Here is a 19,915-nt window from a genome sequence, read left to right as displayed (position 1 = left end):
AAAAAAACACTCAAGGGAATGTTTGCCAAAGAAGTCAGACAAGCCACACTAAGTGGGCGGGTCTATGCAGGCATGTGGCTTTCACGAGGATGACTGTTGATGGTGGGCCTTGACCAGTCTTCTGCTCAACGCCCTCTCCTGCACCTCACCTCTCCCCAGAACCCAGCCCATTATCTATGCCTGTGTTTGGAACACACAGTCCATGACCAGAAGAAGTTCAGGTGCTCGTACCTCCAGCCCTTCCCCTTCCATCTATCATTGGAGTCAGAAGACAATTTTTAAGAAGGCAAACTAGACCTGAAATCTTCCAGTGGTTCTGCTTTGTTCTTCAAGTATTGTTTCCATGCCCTGTCATTATCTTTTAACAGTTCACCTGTCCAAACACCAATGCGGTCCTCATATCCAAGCAAACTACAACCTAACTGAACTTGTTGTATTCATTTAAATGGCACATATTGCTTTGTACACCTGGACAAGTTTATATACTATTGCATCTGGACAGCTTGCCTCTTCTTCCTCCCATTCACTGAACTCCAACTCAAAGCACAGAACATCCTTGTCTGTTGCAGCCTCTAACATCATTTAGATTTCCATTTGCATGAGGCCTCCTCCAAAATGCCTGGCCTGAACGCCTTCACCTGCTAGGATTTTTATGAGCTTGTCCCTCCTACACAGTTGCGTGAATCCCTATTCCCTGGGTGCTTGGTACATGGAAGACATTCCGTGAATATCTGTAATATGAATGCATAGAGAAAATTCACTCACAAGTTAATTAATGAATTGCTAATCTTCATAACCTATGCATTATTTAATAGATGCAGAAATGGAAGTTCATAGTGCTTAATGCCAGTACAAAAGGTAATGCATCTAGTTATGTAATTGGTATGTGTGGCCACATCTCATACTCTGAAATGTTTGCCTTATCATCAGTGATAATCTGGCTCTCTGATTATCATTTCTGTTCATTTTAGCAATGTTTATTCTGAGAGAGAAGGAGGCAGTAGACTATGATGTGTAAGAGCACTGATTTGTGGGATACACTGTACGGTTTAACTCCTTAGCTTTACTTCTTACTGGCTATGTATTTCAGGCCACTTACTTAATCTTTCTTTGCTTCAGTTTCCATAACTGTTAAATGGTAACAATAATAACTAATTTATATTGATTAAATCTGATTATATATTAAATAATAGCTAACTCATATTATTAAATGAATTAATATATAAAGCACTTGGAACGGTATCTGACATAAACTTGTAAGCTATATGAAGATATTTCAAGAAGTTCATTAGGCAACTTAAAAGATAAATTTATTTTGGTGCAGAAAGTTTTGCAACATATCCTCGTACTTTGTGAAGGCACCTTACATGCATATATCTCAAGAAATTTTTCTCAAAATAAACATCTTTTTATTCAATTTCACACATACTTTTTAAAATATGCTCATAGGTACCAAATAACGTTTATTGTCTTATTTTTGTTGTTCCTGATGTGGCTTCATTGTCAATACATTAGAAAGAACAGGGCTTGGGGGCCAGTGTTGTAATGTAACAGGATAAGCCACCACTTGTGATGCTGGCCATACCATATCAGAGAGCCATTTGGAGTCCCTGCTGCTTGTCTTCTGATTCAGCTGTCTGCTAATGCTCCTGGATGATGGTTCAAGCGCCACCCATGTGGCAGACTCAGATGTTGAATTTCTGGCTCCTGGCTTTTGCCTGGGCCACACTAGCTTTTGTGGGCATTTGGGAAGTAAACCAGCAGAGGGACTATTTCTCTCTTTCTCTTTCTTCTTTGTATACAGTAATAATTGTTGAAAAAACAAAGAAAGAAATGACAGGAATTTTGTGACCAATTGTCCCAAGCTAGGCCGTCTGTGCTTCAGGTACTGACATTTGCTTTTAAAGTATCCTTGTCTGATGGATCCTGTTCTGGAGGCCAGCCTCTACAGCTTGCACGACTCCCACACGACCATCGCCTCATGGTGGTCAATGTCTGAGTTGAAAATGGTACTCTTTCACCACTGCTCACCAGTCCAGACCACCTAAGGCTGGCCTCCTTAAGTCAGACATTCTCCAAGCAATGACTCTGACATATAAGAGTGCCCAAAAACGTGATCTTCAGGCAGGAAAATGATCCACCAGCGCTGAGTCTAAAACTACCACTCTGTTCTTGTGTTTTGTGGCATTTTCTTGAAAAAGGGGATCCTTTTTCAAATGTAGAGTCATAAAGCATGGAGCATTAACTGTGTACTCACTAAAGGTAGGAGAGTGTTCTTACTGGCATGTAACAGCTAAGAGCAGATTTATATTTTATTTCATGTCTGAGAATATTTATCTCTAGGCCTCATTAGCCTATGTAAAATTCTCCCAAGACAACTGATACTCTTACAGTACATTTCATGTAGAAAGATAAAATAAGAAGTACTTTTTGATTTTTATTTGTCAAAGTTCAAATACATGGACTGTATTTGGTACGTGGGATAATAGTACAAGTTGCTATGATTTTTGTAGGAGGCAATTAGGACACATGAATCTAATATCTTGAGGAGCTGAAAATATTTTTCCATGAAGGATTTCCAAACTCAGAATTTATATTAAAAGAAATAACATAGAATTTGTATTAAAGTGTGTGAGCAAATATCAATTCTTCACTATCTGTTATTTTTCCTTTGTATTTATTTATTTCATAGCAGTGCAGCTCTAATACAATTCGAGCTGAATGAAAGGAGAGATTTTCCTGCTGTTTTTGCCCTAGCCATATGATAAGTGTCTATCTCTTTTATAGCAAACACATAATGATTTTCTTTTACATATATCAAATAATGATCTTTGTAGCATGCCTGCTCACAACATCCAAAGGGAAGAAAACTTAAGTTCAAAATTAAGGGATTGGCTAAATAAACATGGCCAAATGATGGGTTAGATGAAGTAATAAGGTTTTCTTTTAAGGAAATTAGATGACATTTGAAATATCAATGCACTTTTACATCAAAAGATCACCTCATATAAAAATAAACTTTGTCAAAATTTTCTTTTCAAAAAGAAAATAGAATATTGAGTGTCTCTATATGGTAAGATCCTTAGGCATATTTTATTCCATACTATGAAGTTATCCTTACTCATTTGAAAATGAGTCATAGAGTGCAACATTTCAACACACAGTGTATACCAATCAAAATAGGTAGCCAGCTTCATTATCTTTTGTTGTGTTTAAAGCCCCTCAGCTACTCTCTTGCAGTTCTTTATGTAGTATAAACCATATTATTGCAAACAATAGTCACCTCACTACTCTATGAACCACTAGAATTTGTGACCTAACTGACCATACAATAGAACTTGTGACTTCTATCTGAATTCATTTTGTGAACTGTTATTCACCTGCCTTCTGTCTTCCTTCCCCCTCCCCTCCAGTGTCTAGTTATCAATATTCTAAGTTCAGATACCACTTTTTTTAATCGTCCATATTTGAGAAAAAAACATACAAATGTCTTCTGTGGCTTCTTTCACTTAATGTCTGGTTCCATCCATTTTGCTGCACATGACAGGATAGCATTCATTTTATGGCTGAATGATACCTGATTGCATATATAGAGACCCATTGATGTACACATAGACTGATTTCCTGTCTTTGCTATTGTGAATAGCACTGCCTGAACACAGGAGCACATGACCTCTTTCATATGCTGATTTCATTTCTTTCAGCTATATCAGAAGTGGGATAGTTGATTCATATGGTAGATCTATTTTTAGTTCATTGGGGGAATCTCCATATTTTTCTCCATAATGTCTGTGCTAATTTACATTCCTACTAACCATATATAAGGTTCTCTTTTCTCAACCTCCTTGTCAGAATTTGCTATTTTTTGTCTTTTTGATAAGTCTTAAAAATTAAGCTGGTTTTAAGTGTTATAATGTAACATTATGTCGTGATATTTAAATAGACTTTTTTTTTTTTTTGATAGGGAGAGTGGACAGTGAGAGAGAGAGACAGAGAGAAAGGTCTTCCTTTGCCATTGGTTCACCCTCCAATGGCCGCCGGGGCCAGCGTGCTGTGGCCGGCGCACCGCGCTGATCCTATGGCAGGAGCCAGGTACTTCTCCTGGTCTCCCATGGGGTGCAGGGCCAAAGTACTTGGGCCATCCTCCACTGCCTTCCCTGGCCACAGCAGAGAGCTGGACTGGAAGAGGGGCAACCGGGACAGAATCCGGAGCCCCGACCGGGACTAGCACCCAGTGTGCCAGCACCGCAAGTCAGAGGATTACCCTAGTGAGCCACGGCGCCGGCCTAAATAGACTTTTAAAGGAATGGCCTATAATATACCATATAGCATCTTGAAGAGTGGTTAGGAAATACCATAATTCTGAATAACAATATAGAAATACATGCTGGGTGTCTATGAAAAAATTCTATCAGTATGTGGAGCATAATGGACAAATAAAACTCTGTAGAGTTGACTAGTTTCTGAGGTCTTGCTGTCTCTCTCTTCTTTCTTTCCTACTCTAGAGCCAAGCTACTGCTGTGCCCTAGACCCCAGAGTTGGGACCACAGACACATCACAGGCCTTCTAGCTGAGTGTTGAGGTGAGTCTCAGAGCAACAGACCATGTCTTAGTGGAGAACTGCATCCACACATGCCTTGGAAACTGAAGCTATACCTCAGCTCCCAGTACATAGTTTCACAAAGTCCTCAGCCTAGGAACCCAACTCCATAGCTGCTCCAAGCAACTGTACTCTGTATTCCACTTCCACTGCAGCCCACTCTGGGAAATGTCAGACCTGACAGTGATCACCTCTGCTAAAACTCCCACTCATCAAATTTATCAAGGGATGGTTAATGTACACAGGGATGGTTCAACATATGCAAATAAAGGAAAGTGATACATCACACCCATAGAATGAAAATAAAATTATTTGAACAGCTCAACAGATGCAAAGAAAGTATTTGATAAAATACAACATCCATTCACAATTTAAAAAAAAAAAACTTGGGCAAATTGTGCATAGAAGAAGCATACTTCAACATAATTAATGTCATATATGACAAGCCTACAGCAGAGATCATATTGGATGGGTAAAAGCAAGAAACATTTCCACTGAGATATGAAACCAAAAAAGTTTAATCTTTTCACTGTTATCAATATAGTCCTATGAATTTCAGCCTGAACTCTCAGATAGCAGATTGAAATAAAAGGTTTATGAATAAGAAAGGAGGAAATATAATTATCCATGTTTGCGGACAATGTGATTCTATATATTGAGGAATCAAGAGCTTCCATCGAGACTATTAGAACAGATAAATGAATTCAGAAAAATTACAGAATATAAAACAAACAAAACCAGTAAAATTTTTATACACAAACATAGAACTTATAGAGGAAGAATTTACACATGCAATCTCATTCATAATAGTTAAAAAGTTAAATACACTGGAGTAAAAGAAAATTATTAAATACTGATGAAAATTAGAAAGATCATAAAAACAAAAAAATCATTGTTCATGAATTTAAACAATTATTATTATCAAAATGTCTGCATTACCAAAAATATTTACAGATCAACATAATCTACATCTAAAGATTGATGAGTATTAAAAATTAAATTCATGTGGAAAAACAAAAGACCTTGAATAGCTAAAACATTTTTGAACAGTAAAAGCAAAGTTGGAGGCATCACAATACCAGACATCAGGACATACCAGAGGCTATTATAACCAGAACAGCATGTTGCTGGAGTAAAAATAGACACATGGACAAATGGAACAGAATAGAAGCCCCAGAAATAAATTCACATATCTACAACCAAGTTTCTGTGACAAAGTTTCTAAAAACTTTCCCTGAAGGAAGGACAGTCTCTTCAACAGTGTTAGGGAAATTGGATTTCCACTTCATGAGTCTGAAACAAGAATACCACCTTGCATCTTGTAAAAAACCAACTCAAAAAAGATCAAATATCTAAATGCAAGAACCAAGACTATGAAAATATTAGACCACAACATAGGAGAATCACTTCAAAACAGTGGCATAGACAAAGGCTTTTGGATAGAATACCAAAGCACAAGCAATAAGTACAAAAAATATATAAATAAGATTATATCAAGCTAAGAAACTCCCGCACAGCAAAGGAAACAACCAATAGAGTGTTTAGAAAACCAATAGAATCAGGTAAATATTTGCAAGCTATGTATATGATACAGGATAACTAGTCAAGAGTAGGTAAAGAGCTCAAGAAATTCAGCAACAAAATATACCATCTAGTTAAGTAATAGACAAAGAATCTGATTAGAAATTTTTCAACAGAAGAAATAAAAATTGTCAGCAAACACATGAAAAATGTTCAGTATCATTAGGCATTAGGGAAATGAAAATAAAAACCTCAGTGAGGTATTATCTCACTCCAACTAGAATGGCTACTGTTAAAAAATGAAAATGTTGGTAAGGATGTGGAGAAAAGGATGCTGGTGGGAAATCAAATTAGTACAGCAATTTTGGAAAACACTGTGGAAATTCCTGAAAAAGCTAAAAATAGATCTACCGTATGACCCAACTATTTTATATAATCCTGTAAGTACAAGTAGCAACACTCAAGCAAGAAAAACAAAATATAGGAATTCAAATTGGAAAGGAAGAAATAAAATTAGCTCTGTTTTCAGATGGTATGATTCTACATGCAAAAAATATTGTATACTCACAAAATTTTAGTACTAATAAGTGAATTCAATAAAGCTACAGGATAGAAAATCAGCATAAACTTATTACTATTTTATACACAAATACTGACAACTGAAAAGAAATTTAGAAAGTAATCCCATTTATAATAGCACAAAATTATTTAAGAGTAAATGGAATAAGGAAAGTAAAAATTCTGTATAATAGAAAGGATAAAATATTGATGAAATTAAAAATTATAAATAAATAAGAATGCATTTGTGGGCATATGCATATGAACATATGCATCTATGCCCATGCATCAGAACAATTAACATAGCTAATATGTCCTTACCACCTCAAGAAATACACATCTCCAACAACATAAACCCCAGCAAAATTCCAATGAAATTCTTCACAAAAATAGGAAATGTTCATAAAATTCATATGAAATCATAAGAGACTGAGTAGCTATAATAATTTTAACAAAGAAAAATGTGGCTAGAGGCATCATATTCCTCATTTCAAAAATTCATTATTAAGTTATTGTCTTCAAACAGACACACAGACAAGCAGACACACAGACCAATGAAACATTAAATTGAGCTCAGAAGTAAATCCCACATCCAAAGCCAACTAATTTTTGACAAGGGAACCAACAAGACATAATGAAGAAAGGATAGTTTCTTCAATAAGTGGTGTTAGTAAAAATGATTTTCCACATACAGGAGAATGAAATTGGACGCTGAGCTTACACCATACACAAAAATCAATACAAAATGGATGAGACCTAAATATAAAACCAGAAACTATAAAATTGGAAAAGAACATACAAGAAAAACTCCTAGTCCTTGGTGTGGACAATGATTGTTTTGGGATATCACACCAATATTTCTGGCCACAAAAGCAAATACAAATAAATAGGACTGCATAAGACTAAAAAATTAATAAATTATGAAATAAAACTTTTACACAACAAAGAAAATAATAAGCAAACTTAAATGGAAGCTTTAAATTAGGAATAAATATTGGCAAATTACATATGTGATACAGGTGTTAACAAGCAAGATTTCTAAAGCATTCATTCAACTCAGTAGTGAAACAACAATCATTTGTGTGGCTTCTAAAGACCCGTATGTTAAGGTCTTGATTCCCAAAGTCATGCTATTGTATTAAGAGTAGAACTTAACCTGATTATTGAGTCTGAAATGGGAGCCTTAGAAAGTGATTGGATTGGCTTGAAGTCATACAGTTTGAAAGATGGCTGTGTCGTAAGTAGAGACCACGCAGAGGAAAATGAGAAATGTGCTTCCTGTCACTCTGCCTCTTGGCTCATCACAGGATTCTCCCTTCACATGAGTCCATCATACACTGCCCTTTTCTGATGGTAGACTAATGAAGTCACTTCATCTTGGATCATGAATCTCCAAAACTGTGACCAAATACAAACCTTTCTGTATAGGTTACCTTCTCTCAGTTATTTGTTATATTGACAAAAGATTGACTACTTACAATGAGTAAAAGACCCTAATAGACATTTCTCCAAAGAACACAAAAAATCTTCAAGAGGTATATGAAAAAGCCTGATCATATTTAAATATCACAGATAAGCCAACTAAAACCACTACGAGATATCAATTCACTCCTGTTAGGAAAACTTTTATCAATAAGCAAAAGAGAACATATTTAGCCAGGGTGTACTGAAAAGGCATTCTTATCCAGCTGGTGGCCATGTAGACTGGTACAACCATTATGGGTAAGAGTATGGAGATTTCTAACAAAGTTAAAGTAAAAGTACCAGATGTCCCAGAAATCCACCTTGAGTATATGCCCAATCACTACCTGATGAAGACATCTGCACTGTCATGTTCATTGTACAATATTTGTAAGTCAAGATCTGAAAAAAACTAAGCGTCCATCAACAGAATAATGGAATAAAAAAAAACTGATGATACATACATGAGTCTACTTTATAAAGGGTCTGAAAATGAAATTAAAAGTTAATTGTGGTGCAAAAAGTTTTGCAACTCATGCATACAAAGGGTCTTTGAAAAGTTCATGGAGAATGTGTATCATGAAAAAAATTCATGCATTTAAAAATTGTTTTGCTACAAAATACACTTATTTTCCAATTTCATTTTCCACAAACTCTGACGTACATTGGTACACAGAGATAGAGCCAAGCAGCAGTTTTGGGAGACTGGGGGAAAGGAAATGAAGAGTTCCGAATCAAAAGACACAAAATAGCAGGTATGTGTGATGAACTCCTTTCAGATCTGTGGTACAAAGTCAGGACTAAAGGGAATAGGATGCACTGCTTTTGAGATCCCTTTTAAATGAGATGGCTTCGGATCCGCTCAGCTCCGGCCACTGGGGCCATCTAAGGGGTAAGCCAGTGGATGGAAGACCTCTCTCTCTCTCTCTCTCTCTCTCTCTTTCTCTTTCTCTTTCTCTCTCTCTTTGCATCTGCCCCTGCCTCTCTGTAGCTCTGCCTTTCAAATAAATATATCTGTAAAAAAAAGATGATTCTCACCAATGTTGCTACAGGAATAGAAATAAACGTAACTGTATGTAAGATATTAAATGTGATAATTTGCTTCACTATAGTAACATTTTTACTCTCCATATGTGTATTTCATAACATCATGGTGTATACCTAAATACACATCATAAAATTCTCTAAATTAAAAAACATTGAATATCACTTATTACTTAGGTTTTATATATTAAATCTACTTAAATTCATTTTAAAAGACTAAAAAGCTATTTGGAATTATACATAATTCTTGATGATTCATATTGCTACAAATCTGTCTATAGGATAGAAATTGAAATGATCTACAACAACTGTAAGTTCTTTTACATACTCTGAATTAGGTTAAATCCCAAGACACACAAAAACAAACAAATGTCTACATTTGCCTTTATTTTGTTTGCATCTTCTAATTTCAAATCTTCCCCACACCTCTTAATTTTGTACTTTATTTAACAAAAATAAGTGGTACCAAATGAGGTTTAAATCCATTCGCATTGTAGAGCATCTTCCTGTCCCTTTCTCACTGAAGAACTGAGGCATCTACTTGTGAATTATTTAAGATGAAATGTAAGTGTCTATGCATCCATCTGCATTCTCTATTCCTTTAAATGTTTTATATTTTAGCTTATTTTACAACCATGGGTAATTTATTTTCATAAAGTAATTATGATCCTAATACTACTATTTCCTGAGGAAACATCATTAAAGTAATCACTAATTATTGATCATACCTTGAGAATCTTGCACATAATCTCATAAACTGAAAATGTTTTCTCTGCCCGGGTCCAGTCCCAGGTGGTCACCTTTAAAAGATGAGAAAATTATGTTATTTGTTTTAGAAAGTTAGCCCCTGTTTCCATATTTATTTCATTTGTATGATATGGTGCCTAATAAGTAAAACTTGCATACATAGTCTAATAATCACTTAGTTGTGAAATTATTTTTATAAAATCTCATGCATATTTTATCCTTTGTTTTAAAGTTTATCACCATTTCTCTTCCTCTTTCAACAAGCATTTTATGTTACATGCAATAGTCCCCATGTATCTAAAATCTCTCTATATTTTAATCATGCACATATTCTCTACAGAGAAGGATTAATTATTTATAACAAATATAGCACCAAGTATTTATGTTATACATACATAATTTTCCTTGATTTATCACCCATTAAACAAACACTGGATATCAACACTGGCTGTATATTTTTAAAAAGGCATGATTTATATTAAGAAGTCATTCTAAAATGATTTGTGACAATACAGAGACACCAACACTACAATAAACTCATTTTACTTATTTATATTTGAAACATGTATTTGTTCAATCATTAAAAATTATTCAGGTTAAGAATATAATAAAAGTGGTAAATATTGATGCTTTTTCCTTTTCTTGCTAGTTTTTTGAACTTTGAATAGACACAGACATTTGAAATAGCGAGTTGTACTTAGTAATTCCCAGCCTCTCTGCTTTATTAGACCCTTAAGTGACTGGTCTTATATTTAGTATTTATATTCAATAAATATTTATTGAATGTCTACTATTCTATAAGACATATGCTTTCAAAAAGAAGACTATAGGTATAATAGGTGTCCATATATGTTTAGTACTAAATCTGGAAATGAGAATGTATGGCATAATTAGAGTATCAAAAATTACTTAGACCTGTACAACACATTTTGATTGTCATAATGATTGCATAACAGAATATATTTCTTATTAACACCACAGGAGTTCGAATAAGGTCATTAATTTGATGGAATATTCTCATTTTGAAGTTTACTTATTATTACTTGTTAATAATAAATTAAATGTAAGTTGAAAATTTCCTATGAGCAATTAAAATGTTAAATAAATTTAAAAGAGCTCTCAAAAGTCCCTTTGAGAACAAGAGACTCATAAGCACATTTCTTAATATTGAATCAATATTCAAAATATCTTACTTCAAAAAAGGTAGTTTCAATTGGGGAGAATAAAATATTGTAGAGATTGACAGTGGTGATTATGTATGAGAACAGAAATGTATATGACACCACTGAATTTTACACTTAAGATATAGTTATAAAATGGTACATCTATTTTATCAAAATAAAAATCAATAAAAAGAATTATAAAGAGCTAGCAAAACTTCACTGTTACAGTTCTAATGCATCCATTCTAATGATTTTATTCAATTACCAAACTATATTGACTGATGGGTGAAACATTTCTTTAAGTATTCTCTTTCATCTTTTCATGGGATTTTTCACATTATAATTTGATCTCTTTATTTTTCAGGTTCACTGTATAGAGTTGTCTTCACTATGTTTTATTTTTTCATAATTCGAGAGGGCAAGAGATAGGCCGGCAGGCAGAAAGAGGGGAGTTTCCATACACTAATTCACTCCCTAATTGCCCACAAAGGCCTGGGCTAGTTTTCGTCAAGGTCAGTAGCTAGGAACTGAACCCAAGTCTGTCATGTGGGTAAATGGGATTCAACTAGTTAAGTCATCATCTGTTGCCTCCTGGGATGCTCATTAGCGGGCACAGAGCTGGGACTCCAACTTAGGCACTCCTATACAGGATTCAGGCATTCCAGCAAATGGCTTAACTGATGCACTTAACGTTTGCCATTGCCTTCAGAACACCTGTTTCTGATAAGGCAATTCAGAATCACCTGGACTGCTTTCTACTTTTTTTCTCTATCTTATTTTCAAACCATACTAATAATATTCCACTTGGTGTAGTAACAACATAGGAAAAAGGCATACAAACACTTACTGGAGGTGCCAGAAACTTGTAAAGACATGAACCCCTCAGGGCTAGAAACGTTGGTGAATATAGTCGGTCTTGAAGTGGGTCCTGTTCCCGTGCTTCACACCAGCCCATGTAGACTGTCTGCAAGCAAACAAGGCAATCAGCTGTCAGAAAAATCCTCATTTAGATAGCTTGTGCGTTTTACATATCCTGTGGTATAATAATATCTTATAAGACTATCAAGTTAATTGACACGAAAATGTACATTAAGCTAAATTTACCTTCAGTAAGTGGATGTGAACCTCTTCTAAGAGTTTCTACTATGTTTCCCTGAGCATTTATCAAAGTGCTTGTTATGCGGCCCAACCTGGTATGAATTATATTTCCCATTCCCTACTAGTAATGGCTGTTAAAAAAAGAAAAACATAAATTTTTATTTGTAATGGAATCATTGATTGATCCCATTGTTTTCCCAGTTGGTGGTATTTTATAATACAATAGAGTGCTCACAATACAAAATATTTAAATAAGTCAAGGATACAAGTCAAAGAGAGCTATCTTATTAGATTCCCATTAGAGTGGTGCACCATATCTCACCTGAGCCTGATTGGAAGAGAGTAGATTTCCTTATTTGAACCATTGATCTCAGAATATAGAATATGTCAGCATTATTCATTATCAAATGGCAAAGATACCAAGTTGTTGTCTCCAACTCTTTAGGTAAGTCAATATCTAAAAGAAAGTCATGTGATGCAACCCATTCCTCTCTATTATTTGATTAGTGTAAGAGTCAAACACACATATGAAAACTTATTACATGAATAATACCTTCCTGACAATGTATTGCATGATTTTATTTTTCTCCAGAATCCTATAGGGGAGATCTTTATAACTCCCACTTTGTATACTTTACTTTAGTTTTATGATTGACAGAATTCTTTCCTCCTGTTAGACTTTCATTTTTCCTAAGAATTACGCTATAAGTAATAGGACACTAATGCACAAACACATGTAGAGTTGGGCTTAATATCTCATGCTTCTGCCATTTCCTTGAAAAATGCTTACCCAAGGTCCAATCATGTAGAACAGGCCAGAGCTCAACCCTTGGCCTGGCTCCAAGACCAGCTATCCCAGGCTAGTGGAATCAGCCAATTCAATTGAAGCAATAGATACTTATTCTTGTACCCTACGTATTCTGTGGTGGTTTATGATACAGTATTACTATGGTGAAAGTTGATTAATAATGCAGGAATTTGAAATGCAGAATTTGAAATAAGATTTTTGTCTGTCAGAGCCCATCCTTTTTCCATATAATAGAATATTTATTGTCTAAAATAATCATACTGCCTATCATCACATTATCTGTTTGTCTTAACCACAAACTTATGAAGTAGAAAGTTCCTTCTTTCATAAACTAAATAATTCTGCTTTAAATAAATTAACAAATGAATAAATCTGATTCAAATTAAAATTGGAGTTTGAACCAAAGTCTCTTTCTCTTTTAATTCTATTATGTATTCTCTACTATCTTGGATTACAAATGTGTGCTTTGAAATCTATAGCTCAAGGCAGCTACTCATAGACACCTCATTTTAATAGCAATGGAATAGGAACCACCTATAGTAACTGATTATTCTATAGCTCATAGGGCCACAATGCTTAACAAGACAACATAACAATTTAAAAAGAGTAAATTAAGACTTATTTGCTGCTTATCCTGTTAAAAGTTCTTAGTTTAGTATATAATTATATATAGTGAGTCAGAATAATGGAAATCTGAATATAACCTTTATATTCCAGATAAATTTGCTGTGTATGTAATTCTAGATAGGCTATTTTGTTCTATACATTGAAATTTATGTTCTATGATATTCTGTATTTCTTTGTTTCCTTTGAGAAGTTAATTATTGATTTAATTGTAGTTTATATATAATATCTACAATGTTTTCTCCCCTTTTTTTAATTTATTTGAAAGGCAGAGAGTTACAGAGAGTCTGAGGCAGAAAGAGAGAGAATGAGAGAGAGAGGTCTTCCCTCTGCTGGCTCACTCCCTAAATGGCCACAACAGCCAGAGCTGTGCCAATCTAAAGCCAAGAGCCAAGAGCCAAGAGCTTCTTTCGGGTCTCTCCACGAGGGTGCAGGGGCTCAAAGATTTGGACCATCTTCTACTGTTTTCCCAGGCCATGACAGAGAACTGCTTGGAAGTGGAGCAGCTGGGACTCAAACCAGCACCCAGAAGGGATGCTGGCACTGACTTGAGTTGCCCAATAACACAACTTCTGGAAATTGAAACTAATCATAACCTTCTTTTAACTCCATTATTCCCAAGATTATAGCTTCAATATTTAAACAAAAATTAGTTTCAATAACTGCAAACTATAAGAAATGTTTACACTTATATGAGAGTACTTCAAAAAGTTTATGGAAAAAATACAGTGATACTAATTTTAGTTCAAAAATTTTTGTGCATTGTTTTTCATAATATATATTTTATATTAACTTTCTGAATACTTCCTCATACAATAATTATATTATCATATTTGGTAAATAAAGCAAGTATCAAATAAGTTAGCAATTATAAATAATTTAATTTCAAGTAGAATTAAACTGGAGTGCAATAGTCATAGATAACTAATATACCATTTCCATCTCAAAAATTATTTTGCACTTTAGCAATACATTTTCTTAAGTAAAAGGAGAAATCATAAATAAAGTTTACAAATAGTTTGAATGGAAATATAGCACAATATATCCTATCAAATGTAATAGATTCAACAAAGGAAAATTTAGGTTTTTGTAGTATATATGCTTATGCTAGATATTTCTGAAAAATCAATTACTTAGAATTGCAGTTTGATAGAGAGAAACCCAAAAGAAAATATTAAAAAGGCAAAATTAGATGCAAACATTATAAAAGAGCAAAGGATTATACAATAAGTATTTCACAAGAGTAAAAGTAATTGTTGATAGAAACTGACACTATGATCTTCATGGCAAAGGAGGTATAAATTACTAATATCTGTGATATAGAACCTACTGATATTAAAACAGTATTAAAAGCAATATTATAAATAGCATTTTTAAATTTAGTTTATAATGGAAAGAATACATTTATTCTTGGAGGACTATCAGGATGTATGCAGTTAGAAATTTTTTAAATGATTTATCCTATACTTATTGAGGCAATTCAAGCTGCAATTTAAAACATTAAAAAAAAAACCTGAGGACGTGTTGAATACACTTTCAATTTCTAATAATTATTTTTAAAATGATCCAAAAAAATGAAAAGTCTTCCTGAGCATAGGAAAAAGAACAATCATTTCTCAACTCAATTTGCTGGGTCAGCATAACCTTAACAGCTAGCTGATAGGGATGTTCATTTTGAAAGATAAAATTTGCATTTTAACCACTATTTAAATGGAAAAAGATCAGATTTATTAGTTGCATACAGTCAGTGATATTTAGAAATATCAATACAATTCACAATGTAAAGAATGCAGGATTAAAATTATATCATTAAAATATAGAAAAGTATTTGATGAAAACAACATGTAATCTTGAAAAGAATCTTTAAAATATTGGAGCACAAAAAAACTGTTTTTAATATAAATAGTTATATAGGGGGATGTTGTGGTGCAGCTGGTGTAAGACACTGTCCGGGACACCTGCATTCATATCAGAGTACTGGTTCCAGTCCTGACTATTCCACCTCTGATCCAGTTCCCTATTAATGGTCAAGCACTCCTCATCCAGCTCTCTCTAAAACCATGGATAATGGCTCAAGAACTTGAGTTCCTGCTACCCATATGGGAGACCCAAATGGAGTTTCTTGCTCCTAGCTTTAGCGTGGCCCAGCCCCAGCTGTTATGGCCATTGGAGACGAGTAAAGCAGTAAATGGAAGTGCTGTCTCTCTCTCTGTCTCTCTGTCTCTGTCTCTCTCTCTCTCTCTTTCCTCTCTTTGACTCACTCTCACTATGTCTTTCAAGTAGATAAATAAATAAATAAATAAGTATTTTAAAAGTAATAGATAAATAGAGTATTTGTGACATTTTTCAGAAAGCAATGGACTTAATGTTGAATAGTTAAAAGTATTGCTTTGACAGGCAACAATTCTACCAGTGAACCACCAATGCCACGCGTTTTTCTACTTACTGCTTGTTGAATTCTTTCTTTAGTGTAGGGTTAAGCTGTGACTGTAAAGTAAATTGAAAGTATGCCGGCCGGCGCCACGGCTCACTAGGCTAATCCTCTGCCTTGCGGCGCCGGCACACCGGGTTCTAGTCCCGGTCAGAGCACCGGATTCTGGACCGGTTGCCCCTCTTCCAGGCCAGCTCTCTGCCGTGGCCAGGGATTGTAGTGGAGGATGACCCAAGTACTTGGGCCCTGCACCCGAATGGGAGACCAGGATAGGCACCTGGCTCCTGCCATCCGATCAGCGTGGTGCGCCGGCCATAGCGCACCAGCCATGGCGGCCATTGGAGAGTGAACCAAAGGCAAAGGAAGACCTTTCTCTCTGTCTCTCTCTCTCACTGTCCACTCTGCCTGTCAAAAAAAAAAAAAAAAAGTATGCCATTGTAAAAAATTTAAAAAAATAAGAAAAGAAACAAGAGGGAGGGTCAAAGTGAAGAAGGCAGGGAGGGTATGGTGGGAAGTACCATTATGTTCTTAAAACTCTATCTATGAAATACATGAAAGTTGCTCCTTTATATAAATATAAAAAGTGTTTCTTTGAAGTCAGTAGCAACACAAGAATATCTACTACTATCACTAACGGTCAGTCATAAATTTCAAATTTAACCAATACAGTGTGAAAAGAAAAAAAAAATTAAAGTGTTAGGTTTAAAAAAGAAAAGTCAATTTTATTTTGATAATATGATTTAGAACAAATGATTATAATAAAACGTAATTTTATTAATGATATTGGATATGAAATAATTATTCAAAATGGGTATTATTTAGTATCCTAAAAACAGTAAAAAATAGACATTGTTTAAGACAGCTAACAAGGCAACATAAAGTAGTATATATGTCTTACATAATCAATAAGTCATAAAAGATCTTTTGGGAAATATTCAACCAAAGAAATTTAATTTAAAATCATCAAGCACACTGCATGTATATGTATATGTTTTCCAAAGTGACTACAATTAAAATGACTGAAACACAAACTTTTGGTGAGGTACTATAGTAATGGAAAAGCTCTTACAGAGTCGGTAAGTGTTTGACTTCTCACTGTTAAGAGAAACTGAATACAACTGTGTGTACAAATGTAGTAGACCTATGAACAAGGGTGTCTAAAGCAACACTGTTGTGAGTAATACCAACAGTGTTTGAGAATATTCATAAACTGTGTATCTTCCAGTGTATATCCTATGTATGCATACAGTAATAAACTGTGATAAAAGAAGAATCACACCAAGTAAAATTATTAAATAGTGTTGCATGGAACAACATAAATAAATCTGTTGGAACATAATGTTAATTGAAAGATGAAGACATAAAGTAATAAATATATATGAATTCACTTAAATAAACCATAGTGATTGGGAATGCATTTCTATTTGGAGAGAAAAGCAGTACATAAGGGTTGATGTTGTTGTAAAGTGAATTAAGCTTCTGCTTGTGAATAGCATCCTATAATTAGGGCTGGTTTGATTCCTGGCTGCTCGCTTCTGATCCAGCTGCCTGCTGATGTGTCTGGAAAAGCAGTAGAAGATGCCCCAAGTGCTTGGGACCCTGCCATCCACACGGGAGAACTGGATGGAATTACTAGCCCCTAACTTTAGCCTTGCCTGGCCCAACTGCAACCAATGCAGCCATTTGGAGAGTGAACCAATGGAAGAGCCCTCTCTTTCTCTCTCTGTCACTTTGCCTTTCAAATAAATTCTTTTTTAGAAAATAGGAAAAACCATTATTACCAAAACTGTCAGGTTAATGTTCACCTTAGAATAGAGTAAGGGATTTGTGACTACAGGAGAATCAAATGAGAAGGTGCCATGGTGCTAGTAATCTTGTTTATTAACCTGGATGGTGATTACACAGTATACTTCTTTTTAAAGATTTATTTATTTATTTGAAAGTCAGAGTTACACAGAGAGAGAAGGAGAGACAGAGAGGTCTTCCATCCACTGGTTCACTGTCCCCTGTCCACAACTGCCGGAGCTGCGTGGCTCCAAATTCAGGAGCTAGGAAGATCTTTCAGGTCTCCCATGTGGGAGAAGCGGCCATTTTCTACTGCTTTCCCAGGCCATAATAGAGAGCTGGATCTGAAGTGGAGCAGCAGGGACTCAAACGAACACCCCTATGGGATGCCAGCACTGAAGTCGGTGGCTTTACCCACTATGCCACAGCACTAGCCCCTACAGTATACTTTTCTAATAATTAAATTGTACATCTATGTTTTAGAAAGCTTTTAAAATGTGCTGTGGTTAGAACATATCAGTCCCCAGTGTAGCAGTACTGAAAAGTGTTGGTACCTTGTGGGAGGTAATTAGGTGGTAGAGGTTTCACCCTGTGCCTGGATTGATGCTGTCTGGTGGGGTGGGCTAGGTCTTGAAGGACTGGACTTGTCACTCCAAGACAGGTTGCTATGAGGCATGTCTGGCTTTCTCAGGGAGCCTTCTTATTCCTTCTCCTGCCATGTCCTACCATTTACTGTGCGCTGATATGGCATGGAGCTCTCAGCAGATACACCTGCCTAATACCGAACTTTTCAGCCTCCAAAACTGTGAACTCAATAAAATTCTTTTTGCTGACCTTATCCAATCTCCATTTTATTGCAAGAGAAAATTTATTATATTTTATAAAGTTTTAATCTTAAAATAGCATGTAATATGTATAATTAATAATCATTTGATAGTATTGTATTAAAATAAAATAGAGTTTTGTGAGTTTTATAGGGAGAGGGTTTTCTAACAAATGTAGTTACAGTACCCTGTCATTCTGGAACCAGTACCACAAAATGAAGTTTTAGTTATTATGGATTGTACCATGTTAATTATCATTTCTCAATTAAAACAGAATTTTAGCTTTAATTCAGAAGAATATAAATCACAGTTTCTCTGTTTATGATTCCTCTGTATTGGTAAGAAGGACAAAAAGAGACTGTACAGTGTATTTATCACAGAAAAGAAATTTCTAAAACTCAGAGCCTGTGGCATTCACAAGGGTCTCTACCACCTCTGTGATTCACTGCAAGTTAAATGTTAAGACTGGTGTATCGTTATTTTGCAAGAAATACCATCATTGGATACAATTTTTGTTATTTTGAACTAAATGTAGGTTTGGGCAATAAGCAGAATTTATAACTAATAAAAATGAGATTATCAGGTATGTAAGGGAGAATTTCTCATTCTTGTGTCCTGGGCCAAACACTCACCATCTCATTTACCATTTTCATTTTAATTTCCATTCAAAGCAAAGGAAAGGGGTTCTTTTCAACTGTGCAGAGATGTCAAGAGGCACTTTTCATTTTCCATCATTGCCAGAACTTTTATGACATAATTATACTGTCAAAGAGACTTAAGGCATTTTCAATAAATTCTTCCTATGTGTGTCATAGCAAATAACTCTAAAGAAATACTGTATCGACTAACATTAAATAAATAAACATATACATATGTAGAAGATAATTTATATAGGCATAATAGAAAGAGGATACTCTATAAAGATGAAATGTGAAAAGCAAATAGTTTTCAATGCAAATGGAATGACATAAGGACTATCATTTTAACATAAATAATCTGGAAGCTTGCCTACTTTAAATAGATAATTATTTCAAAACTTCTGATATGTTATGCCTGTAAAGCACAGCAACAATTTAAAAAATTTTTAAATGTATTTTACTTGATTGTTTCACCTTTTAAATACACATGTTACAGCAATTAGAATCTCCCAGTAAAACTGAGTAGACACCACAGAGTTCCCATGTACCTCCTACACCCCACCCCTCCCACACAGAACCAGCCCCAATGTCAACATCCACTACCAGAGTAATC

At 34.9% G+C, this 19,915-nt stretch overlaps 1 protein-coding gene across 6 annotated transcripts in view; it reads right to left on the bottom strand.

The window, feature by feature from the left end:
- The window catches only part of SNTG1 (syntrophin gamma 1), a 918,312-nt gene that overhangs the window by 95,090 nt on the left and 803,307 nt on the right, over nt 1-19,915 (bottom strand). For all 6 annotated transcript variants that reach the window (XM_089335218.1, XM_089335217.1, XM_089335216.1 and 3 more), the window contains 2 exons: nt 11,942-12,058; nt 9,913-9,984 (listed from right to left, as the gene is read on the bottom strand). In XM_089335218.1, the coding sequence (XP_089191344.1) occupies nt 9,913-9,984; nt 11,942-12,058 (189 nt within the window). The remainder of the gene's footprint in view (nt 1-9,912; nt 9,985-11,941; nt 12,059-19,915) is intronic.

Source organism: Oryctolagus cuniculus, chromosome 6 (assembly GCF_051225735.1).
Source record: "Oryctolagus cuniculus isolate XC-2025 breed Fujian yellow rabbit chromosome 6, ASM5122573v1, whole genome shotgun sequence".
Classification (NCBI taxonomy): Eukaryota; Metazoa; Chordata; class Mammalia; order Lagomorpha; family Leporidae; genus Oryctolagus; species Oryctolagus cuniculus.
The sequence above is the reverse complement of the archived record's forward strand: the minus strand, read 5'-3'. Positions and strand labels throughout refer to the sequence as shown.